The sequence below is a fragment of the Periplaneta americana genome, chromosome 4 (assembly GCF_040183065.1).
Source record: "Periplaneta americana isolate PAMFEO1 chromosome 4, P.americana_PAMFEO1_priV1, whole genome shotgun sequence".
In the NCBI taxonomy this organism is placed as follows: domain Eukaryota; kingdom Metazoa; phylum Arthropoda; class Insecta; order Blattodea; family Blattidae; genus Periplaneta; species Periplaneta americana.
This window is the reverse complement of record NC_091120.1, coordinates 30264804-30290888: the sequence shown is the minus strand read 5'-3', so window position 1 is coordinate 30290888 and position 26085 is coordinate 30264804. Positions and strand designations below refer to the sequence as shown.

The 26085-nt window shown below is 35.3% G+C and overlaps 1 protein-coding gene and 1 non-coding gene across 4 annotated transcripts in view; one reads left to right on the top strand and one right to left on the bottom strand.

The window, feature by feature from the left end:
- Positions 1–26085, top strand: part of LOC138697652 (growth arrest-specific protein 2-like) — a 385325-nt gene that overhangs the window by 179751 nt on the left and 179489 nt on the right. For all 3 annotated transcript variants that reach the window (XM_069823084.1, XM_069823086.1, XM_069823085.1), the window contains exon 2: positions 7818–8077. In XM_069823084.1, the coding sequence (XP_069679185.1) occupies positions 7834–8077 (244 nt within the window). In that variant the 5' untranslated portion in view covers positions 7818–7833. The remainder of the gene's footprint in view (positions 1–7817; positions 8078–26085) is intronic.
- On the bottom strand, positions 21552–21624 carry TRNAN-GUU (transfer RNA asparagine (anticodon GUU)). The gene has a single exon. It is a non-coding gene; the product is annotated as a tRNA-Asn (tRNA).

Below are 26085 nucleotides of genomic sequence, written 5' to 3'. Positions count from 1 at the left end.
CGATTCTGTCCGACGCCGGGGTGGGTATCCGGTGTGGCTTAGTGGATAAAGATCAGCACGTAGGACTGAAAACACGGGTTCAAATCCCGGCGCCGGACAGAATTTTTCTCCGTTCCATTACTCTTTCGTCGTACTGCAAGCATGACAAACGTTTTATCAGAACATTATCAAATCTTACGTTCTATTAATAATGCTTACACCAAGTTTTAAGATTTTTATGTACGGTATTATTATTATTATTATTATTATTATTATTATTATTATTATTATTATTATTATTATTATTATGTTATCGCACAGTTTTAATACGAAATATATACGGTGTATTACTAGAAAAAATGATACACTATGTAAGTAGAAATTGTATTTAGGTCTATTTCTAGGCGAAAATTACTGTATTTTAGCTAGTTAAATACCCTAAAACAATAACTACGAGTACCATGTTATAGTGTCACATTTCGGTCACATTTAATATAAATTAGGATTTAATGAATATTCAGTACCTGGTTTTAATCGAAGTCGCTGATTCTCTCATCAGTCCCGTCAGATTTTTCAGAGTCTGATTCCCGAAGGTGCATATCTAATACTGTACGTCGCAGCATACTTTTATTAAAATAATCTAATTCAAACACTGTTTTTTTCACGACGAGGATATTTTCCAGAAGAACGAAACGTGGCAGTTCCGCTCACATTCAAAGATTTATTTTCTTCACTAATAATTCTTTGCACGGTTCGCAAACCCACACCACATGCTTCTGCAGTCGTCTCCTGCGCGTTGGCAACGTTGCGGCCAGCACCATGATGCCCGGCAGAGTTCCGCTCGTTAATGTTTTTAAAATAATTATACACCTTAAACACTATTTCCCGCGCCTGTCTGTGCAGTACTTGTCTTTTTATATTATCTCCTTCCATTTATTTATCTTACACATACACAGTATAAGTTAGTTTTACTTATTCGATGTTTTAAAACACTCACACGTGAACAAAGTAACTCGAGAAGCACTTGTTACTGACTGATTCTGATTGGTTCTCCTGTTCAAGCTTGTGACGTCACATGCCATACAGGCTACGGCGCATCTGGTAGCCGTCCGCCTTCCGAATTGCCGTCTAGTCTAGCAGTGCGAAAGTTCTCTTCCCAATAGGCACACTTTTCCCTTCTACAAGTAGGTCTAATATCTTTCTTGACCGAGGGGTAACATTCAGCATTATATGAGTCTTAAAAAATTATGTGAATTGTTATAATTCAAGCGACTTTTACGAAAACAACTACAGTCCAAAATTGCATAACTTAATTAAATATTCAGACACAGTTCTTCACACTGTATTTTCCTCCTTTATTTATTATTTAAATAGGCCTGATATTAAGAGGAAGACATTATGCTCAGTTCAGGCTCACCATTCAGGCAGTCGACATCATTCAGGCATGAAAGAATCGATACCATTCAACCATCAGTCCACAGGTGAAAATAAGTAATCATAGTGGGGGTTCTTACTTACTTACTTACAAATGGCTCTTAAGGAACCCGAAGGTTCATTGCCGCCCTCACATAAGCCCGCCAGCGGTCCCTATCCTGTGCAAGATTAATCCAGTCTCTATCATCATACCCCACCTCCCTCAAATCCATTTTAATATTATCCTCCCATCTACGTCTCGGCCTCCTTAAAGGTCTCTTTCCCTCCGGTCTTCCAACTAACACTCTATATGCATTTCTGGATTCGCCTATACGTGCTACATGCCCTGCCCATCTCAAACGTCTGGATTTAATGTTCCTAATTATGTCAGGTGAAGAATACAATGCGTGCAGTTCTGTGTTGTGTGGGGGTTCAGATGTAGAAATTGTTATTCCACAAATCATTTTAAGTGAATCCAGCGAAGCTATTGGTAAACTGATACCTACTTGAATTCTACATCCATATGGTCGAAAACGCACGGACTTAATTTAAATGCAAGTAAATCGCAGGCAATCTTAATAGAACATCAAAGATCGAAGTGGGACAAACAAAATTTGCCAGCGATAATTGTAAATAATACTACTATTCCATACAGTACGACTGTGAAGAACCTTGGCATTTATATGGATTGTCACCTGAAATGGAATGAACAAGTGAATCACACTTCCAAAAAAATATTTTCCATTATTCACTCATTAAAGCGACTGAAGCACTTTCTTCCCGATAAATTAAAATTAATCCTTGTACAAACACTCGTGATGCCACACTTTGACTACTGCGATATTATATTAAGTAACCTAAATGCAAATTTGAGCAGCAGGCTACAACGTGTGCATAATGCGTGCGTCCGTTGTATTTGTAATATTCGTAAGTATGATCATGTTTCCCCGTCTTTCCAAACTCTGTCTTGGCTAAGGCTAAGCGATCGACGAGCCCTGCATTCTCTTGTTCTCTTATTTCAAACTCTGCTCACCGCTACCCCAATCTATTTGGCTTCTCGTTTTCAAAATTTATCCGCATATCATCAGCTAAGTACAAGATCTCATCATAACAATTTACTCATTATACCCTACCACAAGACATCTTTATATTCTTCATCCTATACAGTTTCAGTTGCTAGAAATTGGAACTCGCTTCCGAGTGATATAGGCCTAAGGGGTTGTTGGACAATAACTTCATTTAGGTCAAAATTACATAAATTCTTACTTAACAGATTAATGCCTGATTAATATTTGTTACTTATAATGAAACTAACATCTGTCCATTCTTATTATTATTATCATTAATTTCTCTAAATAGATTTACAAAACCTCTAATGGCAATTACATTAATATTCTCACTATAGAAATAGAAATATATATATTCTCCCTGTAACATAGTCCTAGTAAGCTTATATTAAATTAATTTTCATCATTTTACTAGCTATTTCAAATATTAAATTAATTATAATTCATTAAATTAAATTAGCTCATAAATTAAGTTACTACTTTACCCTATAGATTTATCTAAATTCAAATAAATATGTAATGAAGAATATTGCTGGAGAACCTTTTAAGTGTAGTGTAAATATTTGTAATTTAAATTTATGTATTGTATTGATTAAGGCTGGTTGAGTAGAAGAGAAGGCCTTATGTCCTTAACTATGCCAGCGAAAATAAAAAAATAAAACATTATTATTATTATTATTATTATTATTATTATTATTACCAAATCAGAATTATTCGCTCCATGATTGCCAATGAACTTCGCCGGGCTGATAAGTATGAGGTGTACGAGGAAATTGGGTGCCTTTCTGCTGACGGTTCGACTCGAAGAGCAGATATCATTATTATAGACCGAAAAAAAAATTGTGTACTCATTCTCGATCCCACAATCCGTTTTGAGAACAGCGAGGAACAACCTAGAGAAGTCTGCAAAGAAAAGCGGGAAATTTATCTGCCATGCTGCAGCGATTTGGGGACCAAATATAACATCAAAACATGGGACGTTATAGGAATTATGATTGGGGCTAAAGGCACAATCCCACGGGAGTCCTTAGAAGTCTTCCGAAAATTAAAAGTTCCTGACAGCACCCTGGACATGATATCCTCCACTGCACTGAAGTCATCAATTGGCATAATTAATCATCACTTATATTCTTTATAAAATGTAATTTGTCTTGTAGCCTAAATCGTTTGTTGCATTTCCAATAAATTTCTCAGTGATAGCCTACCTAACTAAGGTTTCTATTAAAGAAAAAATTGAATTAAATGTAAATATCCGTTTAGAATTGATTAGGAGGCCGATTATTAAACCCTGGTTGGGACGGCTATCAACTATCTAAAAAGGAATATGAACAATTGTGTTACTGGAAAACAATGAACAACGCATATAACTATGAACGAAGATATAATAATAATAATAATATTTATTTAATACTATACACTTGAGCTACATTAGGCATTGCAGCCCGAAAGAGCAGAAGCTCGTGCTCGGGCGCAGTTCAGATCAGTTATACAAAATATATTACAAAATTACGAGAGTTCATTGAGCACAATCACATTAATAAATGGTAAAATACATACAGCATGTAATAACAGGGTCTATATACAAACAGAAAATACAAAAGTACATGAATATTAGAGTATCAGTTTTTAACTCAATTAGCTTAAACAATTAAATAATTAATTTGATTTGTTTCTTAAATTTATGTGTGTTAAGTGTACTTAGCTCAGGGTAAGCTCTAATTAATTCATTATATATTTTGGGTCCAAAATTTCTGCTGTGTTTTAATCCAGCAGTTGTGTGGCATTTGGGAGTATTTAGAAAGAAACTGTAGTTTTGTCTCGTCTGGTATTCATGAGGATCAAATTTAAATTTATTGTGGTTTTTATGGAAGTAAATCCGCAATGTTTGTTTATAAATTTGTTCTAGATTTGATACGCCAAATTCCTGAAAAATTAATTTTGTTGGGTAATCAAAAGGTTTATATAGACAAATTTTGATAATTCTTTTTTGGAGCAGATTTAAAGGACGGAGAGTCGATTTTGCCATTCCTCCCCAACCTAAAATACCATACTGAATTATTGATTGAAACAGAGCTAAGTATACAGTACGCAGAACATAAACAGGTAAATAAGAGCGTAGAATGGAAAATTTGTGGATTGTTTTACGCAATCTGTTACACAGAAAGGAGATATGCTTGTCCCATTTTAAATGTTGGTCAATAATAATGCCTAAATATTTAACTTGTGAGGATATACTCAAAGCGTTACATGAGCAAGTAGGTAGGTTACAATCATATGTAGTTATACTTATATTATTATTTATTCTAGTTGCTCAAGGCCATGTGATGTTAATGAAAATAGTATTAATTTTGTTTTAGAAACGTTCAAAGAAAGTAAGTGAGCATCCAGCCATTCTTTAATAATATTAATACCACTGTTAGAATTTTGATAAGTTTCATTCCAACTCGAACCGCTAAATATAACCACAGTATCATCAGCATAAGAATACAGAGTACCAGAATATTTCTCAATGTCAATTTTAAGTAAATCGTTGATATATATTAAAAACAAAACGGGACCTAAAATCGTCCCCTGAGGTACACCTATATCAATGTTATGTGATGTTATGTTAGTTTATATGTTGGATTTGTTAAGTGCTGAAACTGATCTGTTTGCAGTTACAAACCGGTATTTACACTACCTAATTAATTAGAGGGAAATTAGTTTATTTCATATTAATAAATAATAGTCTTCATGTTGATATTCTTATAGTATGTTATGGAACAAGTTTATAATGTTATACTTCGCGAGTTTCTTAATTTTGAAGAGTGAAATAACTGTATAACATCATAAACATGTTTCATACGTAATTTTGTACCTAATTATAAAACAATTAACAAAGGAATAACAACAGATTTGTAATGATGAGTATTTTATATCATGGTCTAAGAGAAAACGAGTTGCTATGACAACAGTGATGTATTAAATATTATTGCACGCAAATCTTTTCATTGTATTAAGTTCATGGCATAAGTTAGTTATAAAGATAAATATAGCCTGTCCCACATTGATGTGATAGGTCTGATGGTGGGAGCACGAGATACCATACCCTCCTTCTTTGCCAACAAATGTAAAAACCTGGGCCTAACACACAGCATTGTGAAGGAAATAGCCATTAGTGCCTTCAAAGGATCGGTTCAGATATTGAGAAATCATTTGTACGGGAGTGATAATGGAAATTTCAAGTTATCTTAACCGATGGCTGTTGATTGGTTTAGATATCAATGCCAATCAATCCGTAGCCTACTATTATTTTTCTCGCGGTATATGGCATTTAAATCATTCTAACCAATCTGATGATATTTTTTCCCCCCTTTCTTAACTGTAAATGAGCACAAACGCTACTTAGGTGTAAATTTTTCTGATATTTTGCATATTCGATTCCCTAACCGTTTCAAATGTATATCATTTTACCTTTTAGGTGTGTTTCCAAATTATATGTAATACGCTTTGTCAGATCTGGCAACCTTTTCATAAGGGAAACTAAATGTATTATTATATTATGCGTCATAATAAAAGTCATTACGTTTTAGTTGGCATGGTAATATTTTACGGCACTGGTAAAAATATAATGTGGCATATTATGCACGATTTTCACTAACGATAAAGACTTTATAATGCTGGAGAAAAAAAAGTGTTTTAGAATTTATGTAGTTCGAATTTTCTTTGTTGTTGTTGTTGTTATTATTATTATTATTATTATTATTATTATCCTTACGTACAAATGGCTTTTAAGGAACCCGGAGGTTCATTGCCGCCCTCACATAAACCCGCCATCAGTCCCTATCCTGTGCAAGATTAATCCACTCTCTATCATCATATCCTACCTCCCTCAAATTAATTTTAATATTATCCTCCTATCTACGTCTCGGCCTCCCGAAAGGTCTTTTTCCCTCCGGCCTCACAACTAACACTCTATATGCATTTCTGGATTCGCCCATACGTGCTACATGCCCTGCCCATCTCAAACGTCTGGATTTAACGTTCCTAATTATGTCAGGTAAAGAATACAATGCGTGAAGTTCTGCGTTGTGTAACTTTCTCCATTCTCCTGTAACTTCATCCCTCTTAGCCCCAAATATTTTCCTAAGAATCTTATTCTCAAACACCCTTAATCTCTGTTCCTCTCTCAAAGTGAGAGTCCAAGTTTCACAATCATACAGAACAACCGGTAATATAACTGTTTTATGAATTCTAACTTCCAGATTTTTTGACAGCAGACTAGATGGCGAAATCTTCTCAACCGAATAATAACACGCATTTATTATTATTATTATTATTATTATTATTATTATTATTATTATTATTATTATTATTATCATCATCATCATCATAATCCTTCACGAATTAGGCCTCTGTAGACCTGTTTCGGCCCCATCTAGCAGTCTTCTTAAAGGTCTTCCTGGTCGACGATGTCCTCTAGGTTTATATTGCATCATAATTTTTGGGATTCTTGAATTTTCCATTCTTCTTACATGATCTAGCCAATTGAATTTGTATCTGCTGATTTTTTCTTCTACCGACTCTACTTCTAATTGTTCTAAAATTTCTTCATTCCTTTTTCGGTCTAAAAGAGTATATCCTGCTGTCCTCCTGAAAAATTTCATTTCCGTTGCTTTGATTCTGTTCATGTCTTTTTTCTTTAATGACCAAATCTCGCTTCCGTATAAAAGGGAGGGTAATGCTAGTGTATTATATATTTTTATTCTTGTAGATTTTTGTACTATGTTAGCTTTTAATGTATTGTTTATTATTCCTAGAATTTGTGTAAATTTGGTAATTTTCTTGTTCACATCTTTTTCATTTTGATAAGATATTTCACAACCCAGATAATTGAAATTTTGCACTTGTTCGAGGCATTGGTTATTGTGTATTATCTTACTTCTGACTGGGTCTTGTCCTAAAAATGCCATTACTTTTGATTTTTGTGCTGAAATTTCCATCCCAAAATCTTTTAATATTTTATTTAATTCTGCACTACAAGCCTGTCCAGAGGCTAAAAGTGGCAGCCCCACTACTGGACTACATAACGATAAGGCTAGTAACCTATCTTAGGGAAAATTACATTACTTTCAAGCCTCAAACAAGCAGTATTATTATTATTATTATTATTATTATTATTATTATTATTATTATTATTATTATTATTGTTATATTTCACGCTTTTAAATGTGAAAAAAGTAATACAAATAAGATAACGGTACCCAATACAACTCTACTAAACATAACTTAATAGTGTTCGAATTTATGTGATCCTATCTGACGTGAGCTAACCTGAATTTATGCAGCCTAACATGATTTAATCGGAACATGTTGCAGGTGCGAGGAAGGGCGGATGACTCTGGCTAGAATGGCGTCAACATACCGATCCACACCGGGTCGGAGTCGGCGCACCGTCAACAGCTGGGGGCCCATGTCCCTGCCGTCCGAAATGAACAGACCTGGCACTCAGGGTCAGCAAGTGCCCGAAACAGAGGAAGAGTACGTGGAGTACTACCAAGACCGCATCTACCACTCGCAGAGCAGACAGCTGTACCCGCTGCAGGAAGATCTCGCCGACTGGATCAACAAAATTTTGGGTGAGTGAATCCATGAGAGCATTTCCATATTTTTATAGTATGCATATGAAAATCCTTTGTTCAGAAATTTCGAAACTCCGTCAATTGAAAATTTTATAGAAACAGTTACAGATTTCGCAGCACGAAAGACATCCGAATTGAATAATTTTTTATTAATTTATTATTCCGTATCTATTTTCTTATGAAATGTTAGAATTCTGTTGTAATTTTCTATAAATTCGTTGCATTTCCTTCGAGAGTATGGTCTAATAGCAGAATATTGTATTTGGTTAAGTTTTGCGAATAAATAATTGATTGATTTGGGTATACAGGGTGTTTCCGAGGTGGTGTTACAAACTTTCAGGGATGATGGCGAAGGGCACATGTATCAATTTGAGATAAGAAACCATGGTTCGGAAATAACTGAGTCGAAAGTTATAAGCAAAAATAGTTGTGTGGAAATGGAATTGTAATTTGGCACCACGTGCCCTCCTTCCCTTAACTTTTGGAACAGTCGTGGAAGAATGATATGGCCCGGATGTCTCCTACGTGGGTACTAGACACGATATAATCTGTGAGCTTGTCTACTGTTCCAATGGCTCATCCGTATTCGAAAATCAGGTCTGCTTATTCCGCTCTCGTGTACTCCTCCATTTCACTAGGACTGATCGACTGGACACTGCAACTTGTACGCATACACTGCTGTCTACAGACGTGCATATCAGGACCGACTATGTCTGTTACACATTACGCTATCTGCATTGCTTTAGTGTAGTTTCCTGTCCCCATCCCTCAGTCAGCGCATTGAATGGAATACTGTAGGCCTAAGTAGACAACGTAAACAACGCCAGTATGTGTAAGATGTACAGATAAATACACATAAATAAGGTGTACAGAGGAATAAAATTATTTCATTTCCACAGAACTATTTTTGCTTGTAACTTTCGACTCGGTAATTTTCGGACCAGGGTTCCTTATCTCAAATTGATACATGTGCCCTTCGCCATCATCCCTGAAAGTTTGTAACACCACTTCGGAAACATCCTGTATAAGTTAGGTAAACGCAAACGTGATCTGCGCTTTGTATAGTTAAGATGATAGTCTCAAATTTAAATTGTGGTAGTGATATTTAAGGTTTTGAAGGTAAACCCAAAGATGACAGCCCCGTTGTTGTCTTAACTTTCGGAACGCCTGTAATATATTCAAGGGACATATTTTTGTACTAAAAGGTTTCATGGAAAGTACAATAGACTGCATGCAAGCAAAGCGATACTATGAGGAAGGAATTTAAATTCTTTAATGTTAACGAATTAAATAAGAGCGTGCAGGAACAAAAGAAAACAACGTATAGAAAGAATGACTGAAGTCATGTAACTAAACAGATAATTACAAATCTGTGGGGATAGCGAAATGCAAGCAGACCAAACAACATTTGATTGAACAGTTTCAAAATACACTTCATGATACCGGAACAAACCTAAAAATTGAACCACTGGTGGTGGTGGTGGTGGTAATGATGATGTCTGTATCCTTGAATGATAGAGAAAGAAATATAAGTGGGGAAAAAGTCGGCATGAAGTATACCATTATTGCCATTGAATCGTTTCATTCTCTGGTTTTTCTTGCTGTATTCGTTGCTGCCTCCGCATACCACCCCCGTCTTCTCATTTTAAAAATCCATTGTCGCAAGCAGTCGAGTAGAACGCTAGTGTCAATCTTGACGGAGTCTTGAAGTACTGTGTTCTCTTGAAATCACTTCTGCCAAGGAGTCTTTCTTTGCGTCGCGTCGCTTAAGAAAGAAGGATAGATGCTTCCTCACTCCCAGCTTAGCCAAGTAGGCTGTTTGGTTTGATATCTTTTCTGTAGGTCCTACGTATACAGTTGAAATTAGATTGCAATTTGTATTGTACTTATTAAGCTTAGGTCCTTTAACACATATTTTAGACAGCCATTCCTACTTACTTACTTACTGGCTTTTAAGGAACCCGGAGGTTCACTGCCGCCCTCACATAACCCCGCCATTGGTCCCTATCCTGAGCAAGATCAATCTCTCAAAATCTTATTCCTTTGCTATGGTCGTGCCAGAGAATCAGTCCCATTCCGTGGCTTATTTGAAGGTTTCGTAACAAGCTGTTTTTTTTTACGGTGATGGGTTGCTTATTCAATATATTCACAGCTACCCACCATATCTGGAGGCCGTCTCCTCGATCCGCAACCTGAGGACGCGCCATGCCGTGGTGATAGGGACCCACAATACATTCCTAAAAGTATTTTTTTTTAATACTAGGCAAGCGTGTTAAAAATTGACCGTTTAATTATAAGGTAGCGTGCGAAGAGTATTTTTGACACTGACTTTCAGGTGCTTGCTCCGATTATCAGTTGTTTGTCACACGGCAGCAATCGCAACCGATCAATAAAGCGGTCCAAGTAATAGCAGAACTACTTAAAAATGACAGTTTTTGGTTAAAAAACGTACAAAAATTAAATAAACCGCTACAACAATTATTTTATTAAAAACTAGGGGCCGGATTTCAAAGTAGGACCTCTAGATCTGTAGTCGACTGCTATACACTAAGCTATACCGCTTGCTTTCAGTGTGATAAAATTTTACTATTAGAATGAGAGGGATTGCAGCAGGGGAGAAGTCGAGGAATTGTCTCTATAACAGCACGGATAAACTACTGTCTAAAAACTAATGTACGAAACACATGTTAAAAATTATTTTATTTTGTGAGTGGAATGTTTGCGAAACGAGAATGTACGCCAAATGCAGCAAGTCTACGAACAAAATAACATCTTGTTTCATAAATATTACATTTATATAACTGTGGTAAGCACTACAGACTTCTAGCTGTTACTTTGTCATATTCATATGTTGGTGTAGTAAATATTTTCTACTGTGTGTCCAGATGAAACGTATTAAACTTGTATGATTTTGGAAAGAAATGGAATTGTTTAAATATTACGATCGAGGAGTATAGTTTGCAGTCGGAAATTTTAAATAAAACGCTCAGATCAGTTGCATGTGACTGACACTGACAAAAGAGCAAATTTCGGTGGTGTTCGGGTAAAAAGGATTAAGTCAGTTGTTGTGCAAATGGAGTTTTGTTCCCCCCAAGTGAATACACAACTTAAATTCTACAACTGGATGTGCAAGAAACAAAATAATGCTAGCTTCTGATGCGTTTTATTTGTGTAGACAATTATTTACAACAAGATATCGAAGTTTAATTTTCATTTTTCTCAAAACTCATTTTTATGACCTATCTCCCTTTATTCAAACACCATCGAACTATTATGTGCATTTTTTTTTCTGACATGACGAGTGGTAGTTTTATACTGGGAAATTTATTAGAGCAGATGTACAGGCGTTTACCTTTGCTCTTTTCACTTGTTTGCACAATACAAAAATTTGCATGCAGAGGGGGATAGTATCGACAGCTTGACGCTGCCCCACTCTGCCACCTCACTTTTTCGTGCTCCGGTCTAATTAAAAGTCGAAGAACTGACGGCATAGAATGCGAGCTTTCTGCTCGAGTTGGGAAACCGACGCAGAGAGAATTAAAACAACCGCTGCAGCCTCTGTTTGAGGAGCAAATTGCATTTTGCACACACAGCCTGACCACTTCAAAGTCTGTTATGAACGCGGGTCTCGAGAAGTGACGACCTAGATTAGAAAAATCCATTTATCATTTCCTATGAAAAGCAAAGGGAAGCATATTTATACTATGCAGAATCCTTGTTTAATTTAGGAGAGGTATTCCTTCCCTGTTCATTTCGCTGTCCAATCCATCCATGCATATCCAGCCTAAAGTTTCCCTCTTTGTGTCTTCCCTCGCAGGCATATCTCTGCGAATGACGTGCTTGGGTTTCTCCATTTGTAATGCTTGCAATAAGAACAGAACTTGTTTCGCTGCTCAAAGACGCTGAGAGTTTCAAAAGCTCGCTGTTGTATCGTATCTGAGCGCAATCAAACCGACTGCCTGCAGCAGAAATATTATTATTATTATTATTATTATTATTATTATTATTATTATTATTATTATTCACCTGACAATTAGGAACATTAAATCCAGACGTTTGAGATGGGCAGGGCATGTAGCACGTATGGGCGAATTCAGAAATGCATATAGAGTGTTAGTTGGGAGGCCGGAGAGAAAAAGACCTTTGGGGAGACCGAGGCGTAGATGGGAAGATAATATTAAAATGGATTTGAGGGAGGTGGGTTATGATGATAGGGACTGAATTAATCTTGCTCAGGATAGGGACCAATGGCGGGCTTATGTGAGGGCGGCAATGAACCTTCGGGTTCCTTAAAAGCTAGTAAGTAAGTAAGTATTATTATTATTATTATTATTATTATTATTATTATTATTATTATTATCATTATTATTATTATTAACCTGACAATTAGGAACATTAAATCCAGACGTTTGAGATGGGCAGGGCATGTAGCACGTATGGGCGAATCTAGAAATGCATATAGAGTGTTAGTTGGGAGGCCGGAGAGAAAAAGGCCGAGGCGTAGATGGGAAGATAATATTAAAATGGATTTGAGGGAGGTGGGATATGATGATAGGGACTGGATTAATCTTGCTCAGGATAGGGACCAATGGCGGGCTTATGTGAGGGCGGCAATGAACCTTCGGATTCCTTAAAAGCCAGTAAGTAAGTAAGTATTATTATTATTATTATTATTATTATTATTATTATTATTATTATTATTATTATTGATTGCGTACTGGAACGGCCTCCCGCTACAAATACAGATATCGTATTTTATCTCTGTGTCTGCAACGTCACGTGTGGGGAGGAGTGGCTAACGAGAAAGACAGGCTTCGGCACGAATCGGAGTCACGTGATTATCATGGTGTAGTCATGGCCATCTTGACAATCGCCTCATATAAATACATGTTTAGGGTTACCATGAGAAGAAATTCTATAGGAGGACATGGAATCTAAAATAAGAGGACATTGCTGAAAAAAGGAGGACTGTTTAAAAATTGATATGAACAAAATGGAAAATAAAAACAATGGCTCACTTTAGTTAGTTTTCTCACTAGTTGCTGGATCAGTATTACGTCTGTACCCTACTTATCAGTGGAGCCCACTTTGTGCACAATTGCCTGAAGAGACAAACTTATATCTTGTAACAAATAACTATAGAACTGTTCCCAGGATATGCCCTTGAAATTATATTTCACCTCTGACTGTCTCCGTTATTCTAGCATGCGATTTCGTTCATTTGTCCATTGAGCAGATATTAGGAAAAGTACTTTTTCAACACTTTCATTGTGACTTGGGATAAATTAATAGAATTGACATATTTTTAAGAGTTCTGAGAAAGTTTCAGTGCTCGTAGAACTATTGGAATTGAAGAATTTGCATCATTGTTTATCTAAACTTATTTGTCAAAATTAACTTGATTAGAATATCTTTGTACATTGCAGAATAAAACTGATAAAATAGCCTAGAAACATGAATAGTGACTTTTTTAGAGTGTCAATTCAATGCATATCAATAGGTCATCATATTTCATGTTTTTAATGTGCTCTAGCTTCAACCATTGAAAGCAGTTAAATTCTTTGATAGGTTTTCACTATGACTAAGAATGTGACGTTGCGCCATAGCCTGTCTTTCTCGTTAGCCACGTGGGGAGGTGAGGCGATAGGAGTAAAGTTGTAATGCTTTTCAATACTCTGACGCCCACGTTGTAAGATAAGCCACTCGAAATTTAACGGCCACTCACCGGCAGAGGTATAATCCGAGATCTTTACAGATCAGCGTTGCCAACCACGAGATATTTTTAACTTACTATGATATGCGATAACATTTAGGCTATATGATAATGCGTTAATTTTCGTTAATTGTATCATCCCTCAGAATTCATCCTTTAGCATAGGAAGAAGTTATCATATTATCAGAACACATTTGAGTTTATTCTATTCTCTTGGTACTCTCTGTATAAACGTTTCAAATATGTCCCGCTTTCCGCCAGGGATCTTAGGAGAGAGGCCGAATTCTTCCCCAATCAGTAGCAAGATGATTGAAAGTTTATTTAGTATTATGTTACAAATTTTGAGTTCAACCTAGAAACACACATTCTCTTTACAGACTACTAGCCGTACCCGTGCGCACCGCTGCACCCGTTAGAAATAAATATAAAGTAATTACATAATTAAAATAGGACATTTGATTCAGGGAACATTCGTGTTTGATAGAAGGATAAATCGTTTAATATGTTACTTAATTTAAATTGCATCCAAATAATTAAAATGCGATCATTTTCGTCCAGAGACACTCATTTGGTGCAAAGACAATTCCTTTAACATGTTTCTTAATTTTTATTACATGCAACCATAGTTTAAGGAAGACTGACATCATTTAGATTTAATGTGTATATTTTATTTTACTTGTTATAGGTTTCCATTGAATTATGGTAATAACTTAATTTTAACCCTTGTTTTCTACGTATTCAGTAAATGACGCTTGGCCCACTATGGTTCTGAACCCTTCAAGTAACTTAAATTATATTATATTATATTATATTATATTATATTATATTATATTATATTATATTATATTATATTATATTATATTATATTATATTATATTATATTATATTATATTATATTATATTATATTATATTATATTATATTATATTATATTATATTATATTATATTATATTATATATCAGAAGTTACTGTAATAACATTATAGCATTATGTCCATCTAGAGAAACTACACTTTCCAATGGTGAAATAATAATTAATTATACAAATCGGTTAATTTAGCTTCCGATATTACTTCATACAAACACAGAAACATTCTCTGTAGGCTATCTTTCATAGCTTTCGATTGTTGCTGTCCAAGGCCCCTTATAGACGAAGTCATTTGTTTTTTAATTTATTACACGGCCTTAGATGGCAGTTATTTTAATTTTAAAACTCATTTATCTCATTAAATATCAGTCCTATCAAAAATTTTCATGGAATAAAACTTATCGCAAATTATTTTTAAAGAAACTTTTGTTATGTAACATTTTTCACAAAAATCAATAATAAGCGAGATATTTCGATTTATTTAATTCAGGCCCCCTTATAATCCCCCTTTTAAATAATGTACATATTTTGAATGCCATATAGCCTAAAATCTAAGTTACAACGAACTTAATTTATATTCCAATTTTCATCGCAATCCGTTCAGCCATTATCGCGTGAAAAGGTGACAAACAGACAGACAGATAGACAGAGACATACAAACAAAAATGTCAAAAAAGCGATTTTCGATTTCAGGGTGGTTAATTATATATGTTAGGACCAATTATTTTTGGAAAATCGAAAATTACCAGAAAAATTTCGGCTACAGATGTATTATTAGTATAGATAAGAAAGCCTTTGACAAGGTATGTAGAATAAAATTATGGGAAATATTAGAAAATAAAAGAGTACTAACACATTTAATAAATGTAATTAGAAATCTATATGTAAAAACTAAAATAAGAATAAATAATCGAGAACCTATAATAATTTCAAAAGGTGTTAGACAAGGTTGCCCAATGTCAACCACTCTTTTTAATTTATACATTGATGACATGTTTACATTATGGAAACAACATACAGTAGGAGGAATTAATCTGGGGTCAAGAATAGTAAAGGCAATGGTCTTCGCAGACGACCAGATACTGATAGCGAAAAGTGAAGAGGAACTTCAAAGAATGGCACACAAATTAAATTTAATATCAAAAGAAATTTCAATTAAGAAAACTAAAGTTGTGGCATTTAAAGGTACTCATTCGGTCCGGCCCAAAATAATTATAGAAAATAAAAGTATAGAACAAGTGTCAATATTTAACTTCCTAGGATGCGAAATAACATTTAGGTCTGAAATAGACATTAATAAAAAGCCAAATAAATTTAATTACATGACGGGAACCGTAAAGAGAACACTAAAAAATAAAACTAGAAAAGACTCAATAATAAAACTGTATAAAGCAATGGCCATCCCCACTCTAACTTATGGATCTGAAACATGGATATTGAATGCAGATAATAAAAGAATACAGACAGCTGAAATTAAATTTCTCAGACCTATAGCGGGATACACAAGACTGGATAAAAAACCAAACAATCAAATAAGACAAGAGTTAAACATAGAAGAATTAAATAAAATAATAACAGAAAATAGAACCAATTGGAAACAACACTTGGAAAGAATGTCAGTAAACAGGATACCCCAAGCATTATACAACTACAGATCCCAAGGACATAGAAACCCAGGACGACCAAGGAAGAGATGGACACAACAAGATTTTGGAGCCGGAACAGACTAAAATGGCCTAAAACCGTGAAGGAGAAGAAGAAGAAGAAGTTACAAATTTTGATAGTTTGATATTATTATTATTATTATTATTATTATTATTATTATTATTATTATTATTATTATTATTATTATGTTATATATTTGCGATAATTTTAAGGAAAATGTAATAATTTTTAGACTACAATTCCAGAGTTTTGTGTTTGAAAGTTGGCAACGTTAGTACAGAAGCTCTTTCACAGATAAAGAATTATCGTCACTGTACGCATTTGTCAACTGTTTCAATAAATGATTTTCCTTTCTGTAGTGCGATTCGAGGCTAACCACTTTCGTACATAAACACGCATTTTTACTTGTGTGACAACACAATATCGTTGCTACAAATTAGATAGTTCGTATTTGGATGTACTCATTAATTGCCGCTGTTATCAGTCTTACGAAGAAGCAGAAAAATAAGAAACGCATGCCTGGAATAGGAGTACAAACTGCTGACGTTTAATTTATATCGCCACTTTCCAGTTGTGTGCTATAAATAAAAAACACAACGCAGGTGGTTCTACTTTCCTAAACGAAAATTATATGGGGAGTCCATTCTTGTATTATCGCCCACTTCTCTTCTGTACTGCTATAGAAGGAGGTTGTGAACAAGGAGCTACGTCTGCATTTTACGGCGTGTACAGCAAAGGCATTAAAGCTGTTGCAGGTGCAAGCTAAAGTTACATTGCTGCAGTTCTTCCAGAGTACAAGACTCTTGACATCGTTGTCATTTTGTTCTGTTTTGAGAATGATTTTGATTGACGTAAAATTATTTTCAAGAAAAAAATATTTCAGGAAATTAATCGAAACCCTATAATTTGTAAATGCTGTTCGTGATTGTTATTGTGAGCATGGTTGGGATTATAAGGATGTTTCGGATTTGAAATAAAAGTTTGATTGGTATTTCTTTTCATTTCTGTCTTCACACTCCCTGCATTTAAATTTAACAATTTGGACCCTTCTTGTTAATTACTTCATAATCGCTGCCCCATCCTATGTGACCTAGTCTCGAAATAGCAATGCAATGTTAGTATAAACGATTCATATATCAATATGACGCCAGAGGATTGTTTGAAATTGTATTAAATAATATCGATACAGAGGATTGGATTATTTTGGAAATTATTACCACGGTTAAGTACTTTAGAATTAGACTATGCTAAATTAACTATTTCAGTCTTTATATTCCTCACATTTATTAATCACCCCATTTGTGTACGAATAATCTTTTTTATTAAATTAAAATTAAGGTTAATGTACTTTTTTAAAAAAGATTTTACATGTTAAAAAAAGTTTCATGTGAATCTTTCTTTGTTCATCTGAGAAGATGACAGACATGACATTTGTCTCTTATTACGAAGATTCCTGTACCTGAGAAGATGACAGATATGAAATTTGTCTCTTGTTACGAAGAATCCTGTATCTGAGAAGATGACAGACATGACATTTGTCTCTTGTTACGAAGAATCCTGTATCTGAGAAGATGACACATGCAATTTGTCTCTTGTTACGAAGAATCCTGTATCTGAGAAGATGACAGACATGAAATTTGTCTCTTGTTACGAAGAATCCTGTATCTGAGAAGATGACAGACATGAAATTTGTCTCTTGTTACGAAGAATCTTGTATCTGAGAAGATGAGAGACGTGAAATTTGTCTCTTGTTACGAAGAATCCTGTATCTGAGAAGATGGCAGACATGAAATGTGTCTCTTGTTACGAAGATTCCTGTATGTGAGAAGATGACAGACATGAAATTTGTCTCTTGTTACGAAGAATCTTGTATCTGAGAAGATGACAGACATGAAATTTGTCTCTTGTTACGAAGAATCCTGTATCTGAGAAGATGACAGACATGAAATTTGTCTCTTATTTCTAAGAATAATATTTATTATGAGCGTTAAATGACCATGATTTATAAGTTTCAACATTATTACAGTGATATAATAGTAGGCCGACATTATGCAACGAGCCTATAATGATAGTAATTAAGACGCAAGTATGCTTGTTTATGAAACTCGCTTGCGCTCGTTTCATAATTTTCATACGGGCGTCGTAATTACCATTATAGGCAAGTTTCATACGACTTTTTATGCTCGACCATATTTCTAAGTTGAAATTATTCAGAAGTATTTATTTTATTTGTATCTGACAGAAGATCGGAAGTGACTTTGTTGATAGCTCGTGAATTGTGAGATGTGCGCAGACGCGAAAGTATTGATTTTTTCCGAGGAACAATAATGTCATTGACCTTGATCTAATGCTGAGAATGTATAACCTGGAAATTGATTTAGAATTGAAAAACGAGATGACAAATTGAATTTATTTGAATATTATTTAGAATTAACGCTAATTATTAGAGTAACAGAACATAACCTTCTGCGACAGTATTGGATTTCCAGCCTCCGTGACGTTTTCCTCGTCTTTCGATTGCATATCTGAGAATAATCGAAAACCTGAACTTTAATGAATAGGTGTACTTTAATGACATGCATTAAAGGATTGCTACCAGGTGTATAATTACTACATTTCGGCATGGTCGAGCATAAATCATGTTATGGATAGTACAAAAATGATTCGTAAATCGTCGTATTTCTGATGAGTTTCTGAAATATCGAATCTCCGGTATATTTTTTACTGTTCTCGGAAATTACTCCATGAACGAATTCACTTTAGAAATTAGTAAAATGAAGTTGAAAGTTACGAACTTTGTGCAGATTTTTTTTCCAAGAGTCTCGACTTGAGATTTCAACTTTAAGCAGGAGTTTGTAAATGTTTTAATGTCAGTCAGTTCTGAAAATATCGACCGAATATGATCGTGTGCTCCGCTTCTGACGTGTGGCGTGGTTCGCCGGACGCCGTTCGCTCGATGGACATGTAGACAGCACGCGAAGCGGAACATTAATTGCAGAAAATACGATCAAAAGTTTCGACTTCCAGACGAGATATGATAATAAATGACGCTGACGTTAAACCGACCTTGAGGAAACAAATCCATTCTGATGGGAAACCTAGTCACCTGCATCCTAGAACTTCTTATCTAACCGAGTCCTATTCATATAAGTCTGATTTAATTATTGGATAGTTGCCGTTGCTACAGATTAGACTTTCTTATCTCATCCCACAGATTAAGGTCGTTAGGAATGAAATGGTGAGAATTAAGCATTCCCTTGCACTTGTAGAAATTTTGAGTTTAGCTTACTGGTGTTAATATAACAGTGATGTCATGGGACCTGGCTGTTACGTAGGCTAGTAAGCAGTTAGAGTCGACGGCGATTCGGAAAGCGGTAGTCTGCTAGCGTTTGCGTCGAGAGAGACAAATAGGCAGCGTACAACATTACCACACTGTATTTTACAGAATTTTCACTTTAAACCTCATTATCCAATTTTGACTTAGGCCTACACCACTTTTGCTCTGAAAGGCTTTTAAAGAACCCGGAGGTTCATTGCCGCCCTAACATAAGCCCGCCATTGGTCCCTATCCTGAGCAAGATTAATCCAGTCCCTATCATCATATCCCACCTCCCTCAAATCGATTTTAATATTATCCTCCCATCTACGTCACGGCCTCCCCAAAGGTCTTATTCCCTCCGTCCTCCCAACTAACGCTCTATATACATTTCTGGATTCTCCCATACGTGCTACATGCCCTGCCCATCTCAAACGTCTGGATTTAATGTTCCTAATTATGTCAGACGAAGAATACAATGCGTGCAGTTCTGCGTTCTGTAGCTTTCACCATTCTCCTGTAATTTCATCCCCCATAGCCCCAAATATTTTTCTAAGAACCTTATTCTCAAACACCCTTAATCTCTGTTCCTCTCTCAAAGTGAGAATCAAGTTTCACAACCCTACAGAACAACCGGTAATATAACTGTTTTATAAATTCTAACTTTCAGATCTTTTGACAGCAGACTAGATGACAAAAGCTTCTCAACTGAATAATAACAGGCATTTCCCCTATTTATTCTGCGTTTAATTTCCTCCCGAGTGTCATTTAAATTTGTTACTGTTGCTCCAAGATATTTTAATTTTTCCACTTCTTCGGAAAAAAAAATGATGAATATTTATGTAAATTAAAATTCTCCTCCGCTACATTCATCTAGTAACTTCAGGGAGCCAACTTTAGAACAAATTACTAGATTTGTAGTCAGAAATTTGTAAAAAAGAATCCTTCTATGAAAAAATAATTTTGACAGCTTTTTAAATGCCCTTACAGCATTAATAAAAAAAATTAAAAATATTTGTAATCAGAATTGAACTAAATCTATTTGAGCTATGAAAACATGCATTCTAAAGAAGTGACATAACCATTTTTTTTATATCCAAGATTTTCAGTGGAGTCTCTCCTTAAATACAACGTCGGTGATAATTGATAAGTTCACAAAAGTTTAACATTTCAGTTCTTGCAAGGATTCCTCTCAATTTAGCCTTTCGTTCTACAGAAGACTTTCATGCTGATTCCAAAAATACATCGACGGCTTGCACGTAAGAGACAGCAGGTCTCAGGTGTAGAATCGATACGTCTCCCGAAGACTGCCGTCAGCATGTCTTAATCTTCTTAAGCCCCTTTTCCCCGTGTGCGCAAGTGCCGTAGGATTGATCAAGAGACGTCCGAGTGATGTCATCGCCCCTCTCTCCGGAAACCACTTTGTTTGTAGTCGATTTAATAAAACAGAACGAAACCCGAGTAAGACGCATTCAAGCATTCCTCAGCCGTGGCATGAAACTCCAGGAAACGGTGGAAAGCGTTCATTTCCTGTAATTTCGGCTAGCAGGGTGTACCGAATACATTTACCTTATGACGTCACAGCACACACATGTAATTATTACTCGGGCTATATTTTGTAACAATGACAGAATAGTTTTGGAGGCCACGCTTCTGAGTCTGGAAGCGTTCATTTCCTTGTGATACTTGTGCCGTGATGGTAGCAAACAGGAGTCCGCAAGAGTTTCTTTTCGAATCCCTGTTTATATAGGATGAATTGGATTGAATTTCTGGAGGGGACACTGAGACTTAGAAGATTTATTGCCCTGACCCTCGAGGTAGGCGCATTCCCAAACAAATACAAATGCTAATCAAGCTTTCAGGTATAACTCCCTGTAAAGTTGATTTGAATAATTTCGAGGGAAAAATTGTTCCGGGGCCGGGCATCGAACCCGGGACCTTTGGTTTAACATACCAACGCTCTACCAACTGAGCTACCCGGGAACTCTACCAGACACCGATCCAATTCTTCCCTCTATATCCACAGACCTCAAAGTGGGCTGACAACCGTCAAGCAACCAACACTGAGTGCACACTAACTCCGTGTGACTTAAATTGTGGCTTTCTGTTAACGAACAGTGACGTGTATTATGCAAATCAAGCTTTCAGGTATAACTCCCTATAAAGTTGATTTGAATAATTTCCCGGGTTCGATGCCCGGCCCCGGAACAATTTTTCCCTCGAAATTATTCAAATATAAATGCTGATTACACTATAGAGCGTTCGGAGTTTAGAAATACTATTGCATATAGGCTATAGGCTCTTCTTAGTGGACATCTCCCTCTCACTGGAGTATAACTAAAATAAATTATTTACTTATTTATTAACGTATATAAAGTAACAGAAGTAAATCTTAATAGGCCTACTGTAACTAAGCGTTGCCGCAAAAGTAAACTTTCTATATTGCTTATAATTAGACTTATGTATTAGTTTGTTTTGTATTTCTAGTAACCGAGTACATGAAATAGATTTTCTATTATTTTATATCTATACTAATAATACTGTAAATCTGTAGCCGAAATTTTTCTGGTAATTTTCGATTTTCCAAAAATAATTAGTCCTAACATATATAATTAACCACTCTGAAACCGAAAATCGCTTTTTTGAAATTTTTGTTTGTCTGTCTGTCTGTCTGTCGGTATGTTTGTTTGTTACCTTTTCACGCGATAATGGCTGAACGGATTTCGATGAAAATTGGAATATAAATTAAGTTCGTTGTGACTTAGATTTTAGGCTATATGGCATTCGAAATACATTATTTAAAAGGGGGGTTATAAGGGGGCCTGAATTAAATAAATCGAAATATGAAAAATGTTATATAACAAAAGTTTCTTTAAACATAATTTGCGATAAGTTTTGTTCCTTGAAAAATGTTGATAGGACTGATATTTAATGAGATAAATGAGTTTTAAAATTAAAATAACTGCCATATAAGGTCGTGTAATGAATTAAAAAACAAATGACTTCGTCTATAAGGGGCCTTGGACAGCAACAATCGAAAGCTATGAACGATAGCTTACAGAGAATGTTTCTGTGTTTGTATGAAGTAATATCGGAAGCTAAATTAACCGGTTTGTATAATTAATTATTATTTCACCATTGGAAAGTGTAGTTTCTCTAGATGGACATAATGCTATAATGTTATTACAGTAACTTATGATATAATATAATATAATATAATATAATATAATATAATATAATATAATATAATATAATATAATATGTAATATTATATAATATAATTTAAGTTGTTTGAAGGGTTCACAACCATAGTGGGCCAAGCGCCATTTACTGAATACGTAGAAAACAAGGGTTAAAATTAAGTTATTACCATAATTCAATGGAAACCTATAACAAGTAAAATAAAATATACATATTAAATCTAAATGATGTCAATCTTCATTAAACTATGGTTGCATGTAATAAAAATTAAGAAACATGTTAAAGGAATTGTCATTGCACCAAATGAGTGTCTCTGGACCAAAAGATCGCATTTTAATTATTTGGATCCAATTTAAATTAAGTAACATATTAAACGATTTATCCTTCTGTCAAACACGAATGTTCCCTGGATGAAATGTCCTATTTTAATTATGTAATTACTTTATATTTATTTCTAATGGGTGCAGCGGAGCGCACGGGTACGGCTAGTACGTTAATAAATACGTAACTAATGAAATGGGTTTGGAAGTAAATCCCGAAAAGACAATGTATATGATTATGTCTCGTGACCAGAATATTGTACGAAATGGAAATATAAAAATTGGAAATTTATCATTTGAAGAGGTGGAAAAATTCAAATACCTGGGAGCAACAGTAACAAATATAAATTATACTCGGGAAGAAATTAAAAACAGAATAAATAAGGGAAATGCCTGTTATTATTCGGTTTACAAGCTTTTATCATCCTGTCTGCTGTCAAAAAATCTGAAAGTTAGAATTTATAAAACAGTTATATTACCAGTTGTTCTTTATGGTTGTGAAACTTGAACTCTCACTTTGAGAGAGGAACATAGGTTAAGGATGTTTGAGAATAAGGTGCTTAGGAAAATATTTGGGGCTAAGAGGGATGAAGTTACAGGAGAATGGAGTAAGTTACACAACACAGAACTGCACGCATTGTATTCTTCACCTGACATAATTGGGAACATTAAATCCAGACGTTTGAGATGGCAGGGCAGAAATGCATATAGATTGTTAGTTGGGAGGCCGGAGGGAAAAATACCTTTGGGGAGGCCGAGACGTAGATGGGAAGATAATATTAAAATGGATTTGAGGAGGTGGGATATGATGATAGAGAATGCATTAATCTTGCTCAGGATAGGGACCTATGGCGGGATTATGTGAGGGCGGCAATGAACCTCCGGGTTCCTTAAAAGCCAGTAAGTAAGTAATAAATACGTAACAGTGCTAACCACACGGTACCTCCATTCTGGTTGGATGATCGTTCACCTCTGCTTCGGTATGTGGACGTGAGGCCAGCAGGTGGCTGGTCGGTCATGATCTTCCATGGGCTGTCGTGCCTCGGATGATTATTATTATTATTATTATTATTATTATTATTATTATTATTAATAAATACGTAAATAATTTATTTTAGTTATACTGCAATGAGGGGGATGTATGCTAAGAAGATGCCTATACAGAGTGTACTGTAATTAATGTCATTAATTTTAGGGGGTTTTCTTTGTGATATTTCGAACAAAAAAATTTAATACAATTTCGCTCGGTTTTTGGTTCTTTTTCGAGATAAAAATTGTTTTATATGAAACATTATATAGCGTGTTCTGGAAAAGCCATTAACTTAATTCTCAATGTGCTCAGTCAGTTTAAGAGAACAGTGTATTATGATAATAAATGATTGAAAGAATTTATTTTTTGTGCTTTAAATGTACAGAAAAATTACATTGTAAAATTCCTTTGCAAAACGAAAAGTTACAAAGACAACGAGACTTGATATGGATAGGCCATGTAATAATACTAAAATATATCGGAAAAGTTCTTATGTAACTACTTAGGGTGCTATTCATAGACATTTCGCTAGCCCGCGCTACGAGCGTGCTAAACTAGCCCCGGCTATCCACTGATTATTTGTACAAGATTCGTATCATATATCGCTAACACTGGTTTATGAATACGAAAAACGTTAGTTCGCTGATCATCCACCGGAAGCCCGCGCTAAGAATGTCTATGAATATGGCCCTTAGATATTAGGTATACTTTTGTTTCCGTCAGTTTCTCCAATAGATGTTACAGTGTTACGAAAATATAAAGGTTACAGCAAATAGACATCAACTTGGAAATTTATTAACACGTTGTAATTCCTTCAAGAACTCGGGACATGAAGATTCATTGCAGTAGGACCGCTTCGGAACCGAAGCCATTAGTGGATGGTAATCACTGTCCTGCAACTCCCTCCGTGTTCGAGTGTCGCTGAAATGACCACTGAACATGCATGGCAACATGCATACTCATCAGGCGCAACAGGTTGAAATTATTAATCTCTGTCAGATACAAGTACTCCAAATTGGCTTTTTACTAAGGCTTTCAGATACGTTTCTTCGTATTTTCCTCTCTTTTATGTGTACTTTTTGGTGCCGAGGTTTCATTCACATTGTATCTTCAGAAATACACTTTGCAGACTTCCTTCTTCTTGTTATCAGCATGGCACAGACAAGACAATATATGAGAAACAAACTTCAGATATAGTGTTCATTCATATAGTCTAGTGTTCTGCCCAAGGGCAGGTATTTCACTGCAAACCCAGTATAGTCCAGTCTTTCCTATTTTCTGCCTTCCTCTTAGTCTCTGCATTTGATCCATATATCTTAATGGATATTATTTAATATCTGTTTCTGTCCCGAACTCATCTTCCGTTCATCCTTCCTTCCAGTGCATCTTCAGTAGGCAGTTTCTTCTCAGCCAGTGACTCAGCCAATTCCTTTTTTCTCTTCCTGATTATTTTCAGCATTATTCTTTCTTCACCCACTCTTTCCAACATAGCTTCGTTTCTTATTCTGTCTGTCCATTTCACACGCTCCATATCCTCATTTCAAGTGCTTCTGCCCCATATAATGCTACACTCCGCACAAAGCACTTCACTAGTCTCTTCCTTAAACGTATGATAGTGACTTAGATTTGTGTTTTTTTCCTGGCTGTGTAGACTCATATTTGAAGAGTCCACTGTAAGAATGATGGATGTCATTTGGAATACATTTCTCAGGAGAAGCAATTGAAAATTTGAAATGCTTAGCGCTCAAAGCTTAACTGTGATTTTCCGATCATTAGTGGACAGTGACTATCAGTGTTAATGCCATATAACTTTCTATGTACAGTCTGTATGTCTTAAGCTATGCATTGACAGTCTTGGTTCATTTTCGACCAAAAAGTGACATCCATCATTCT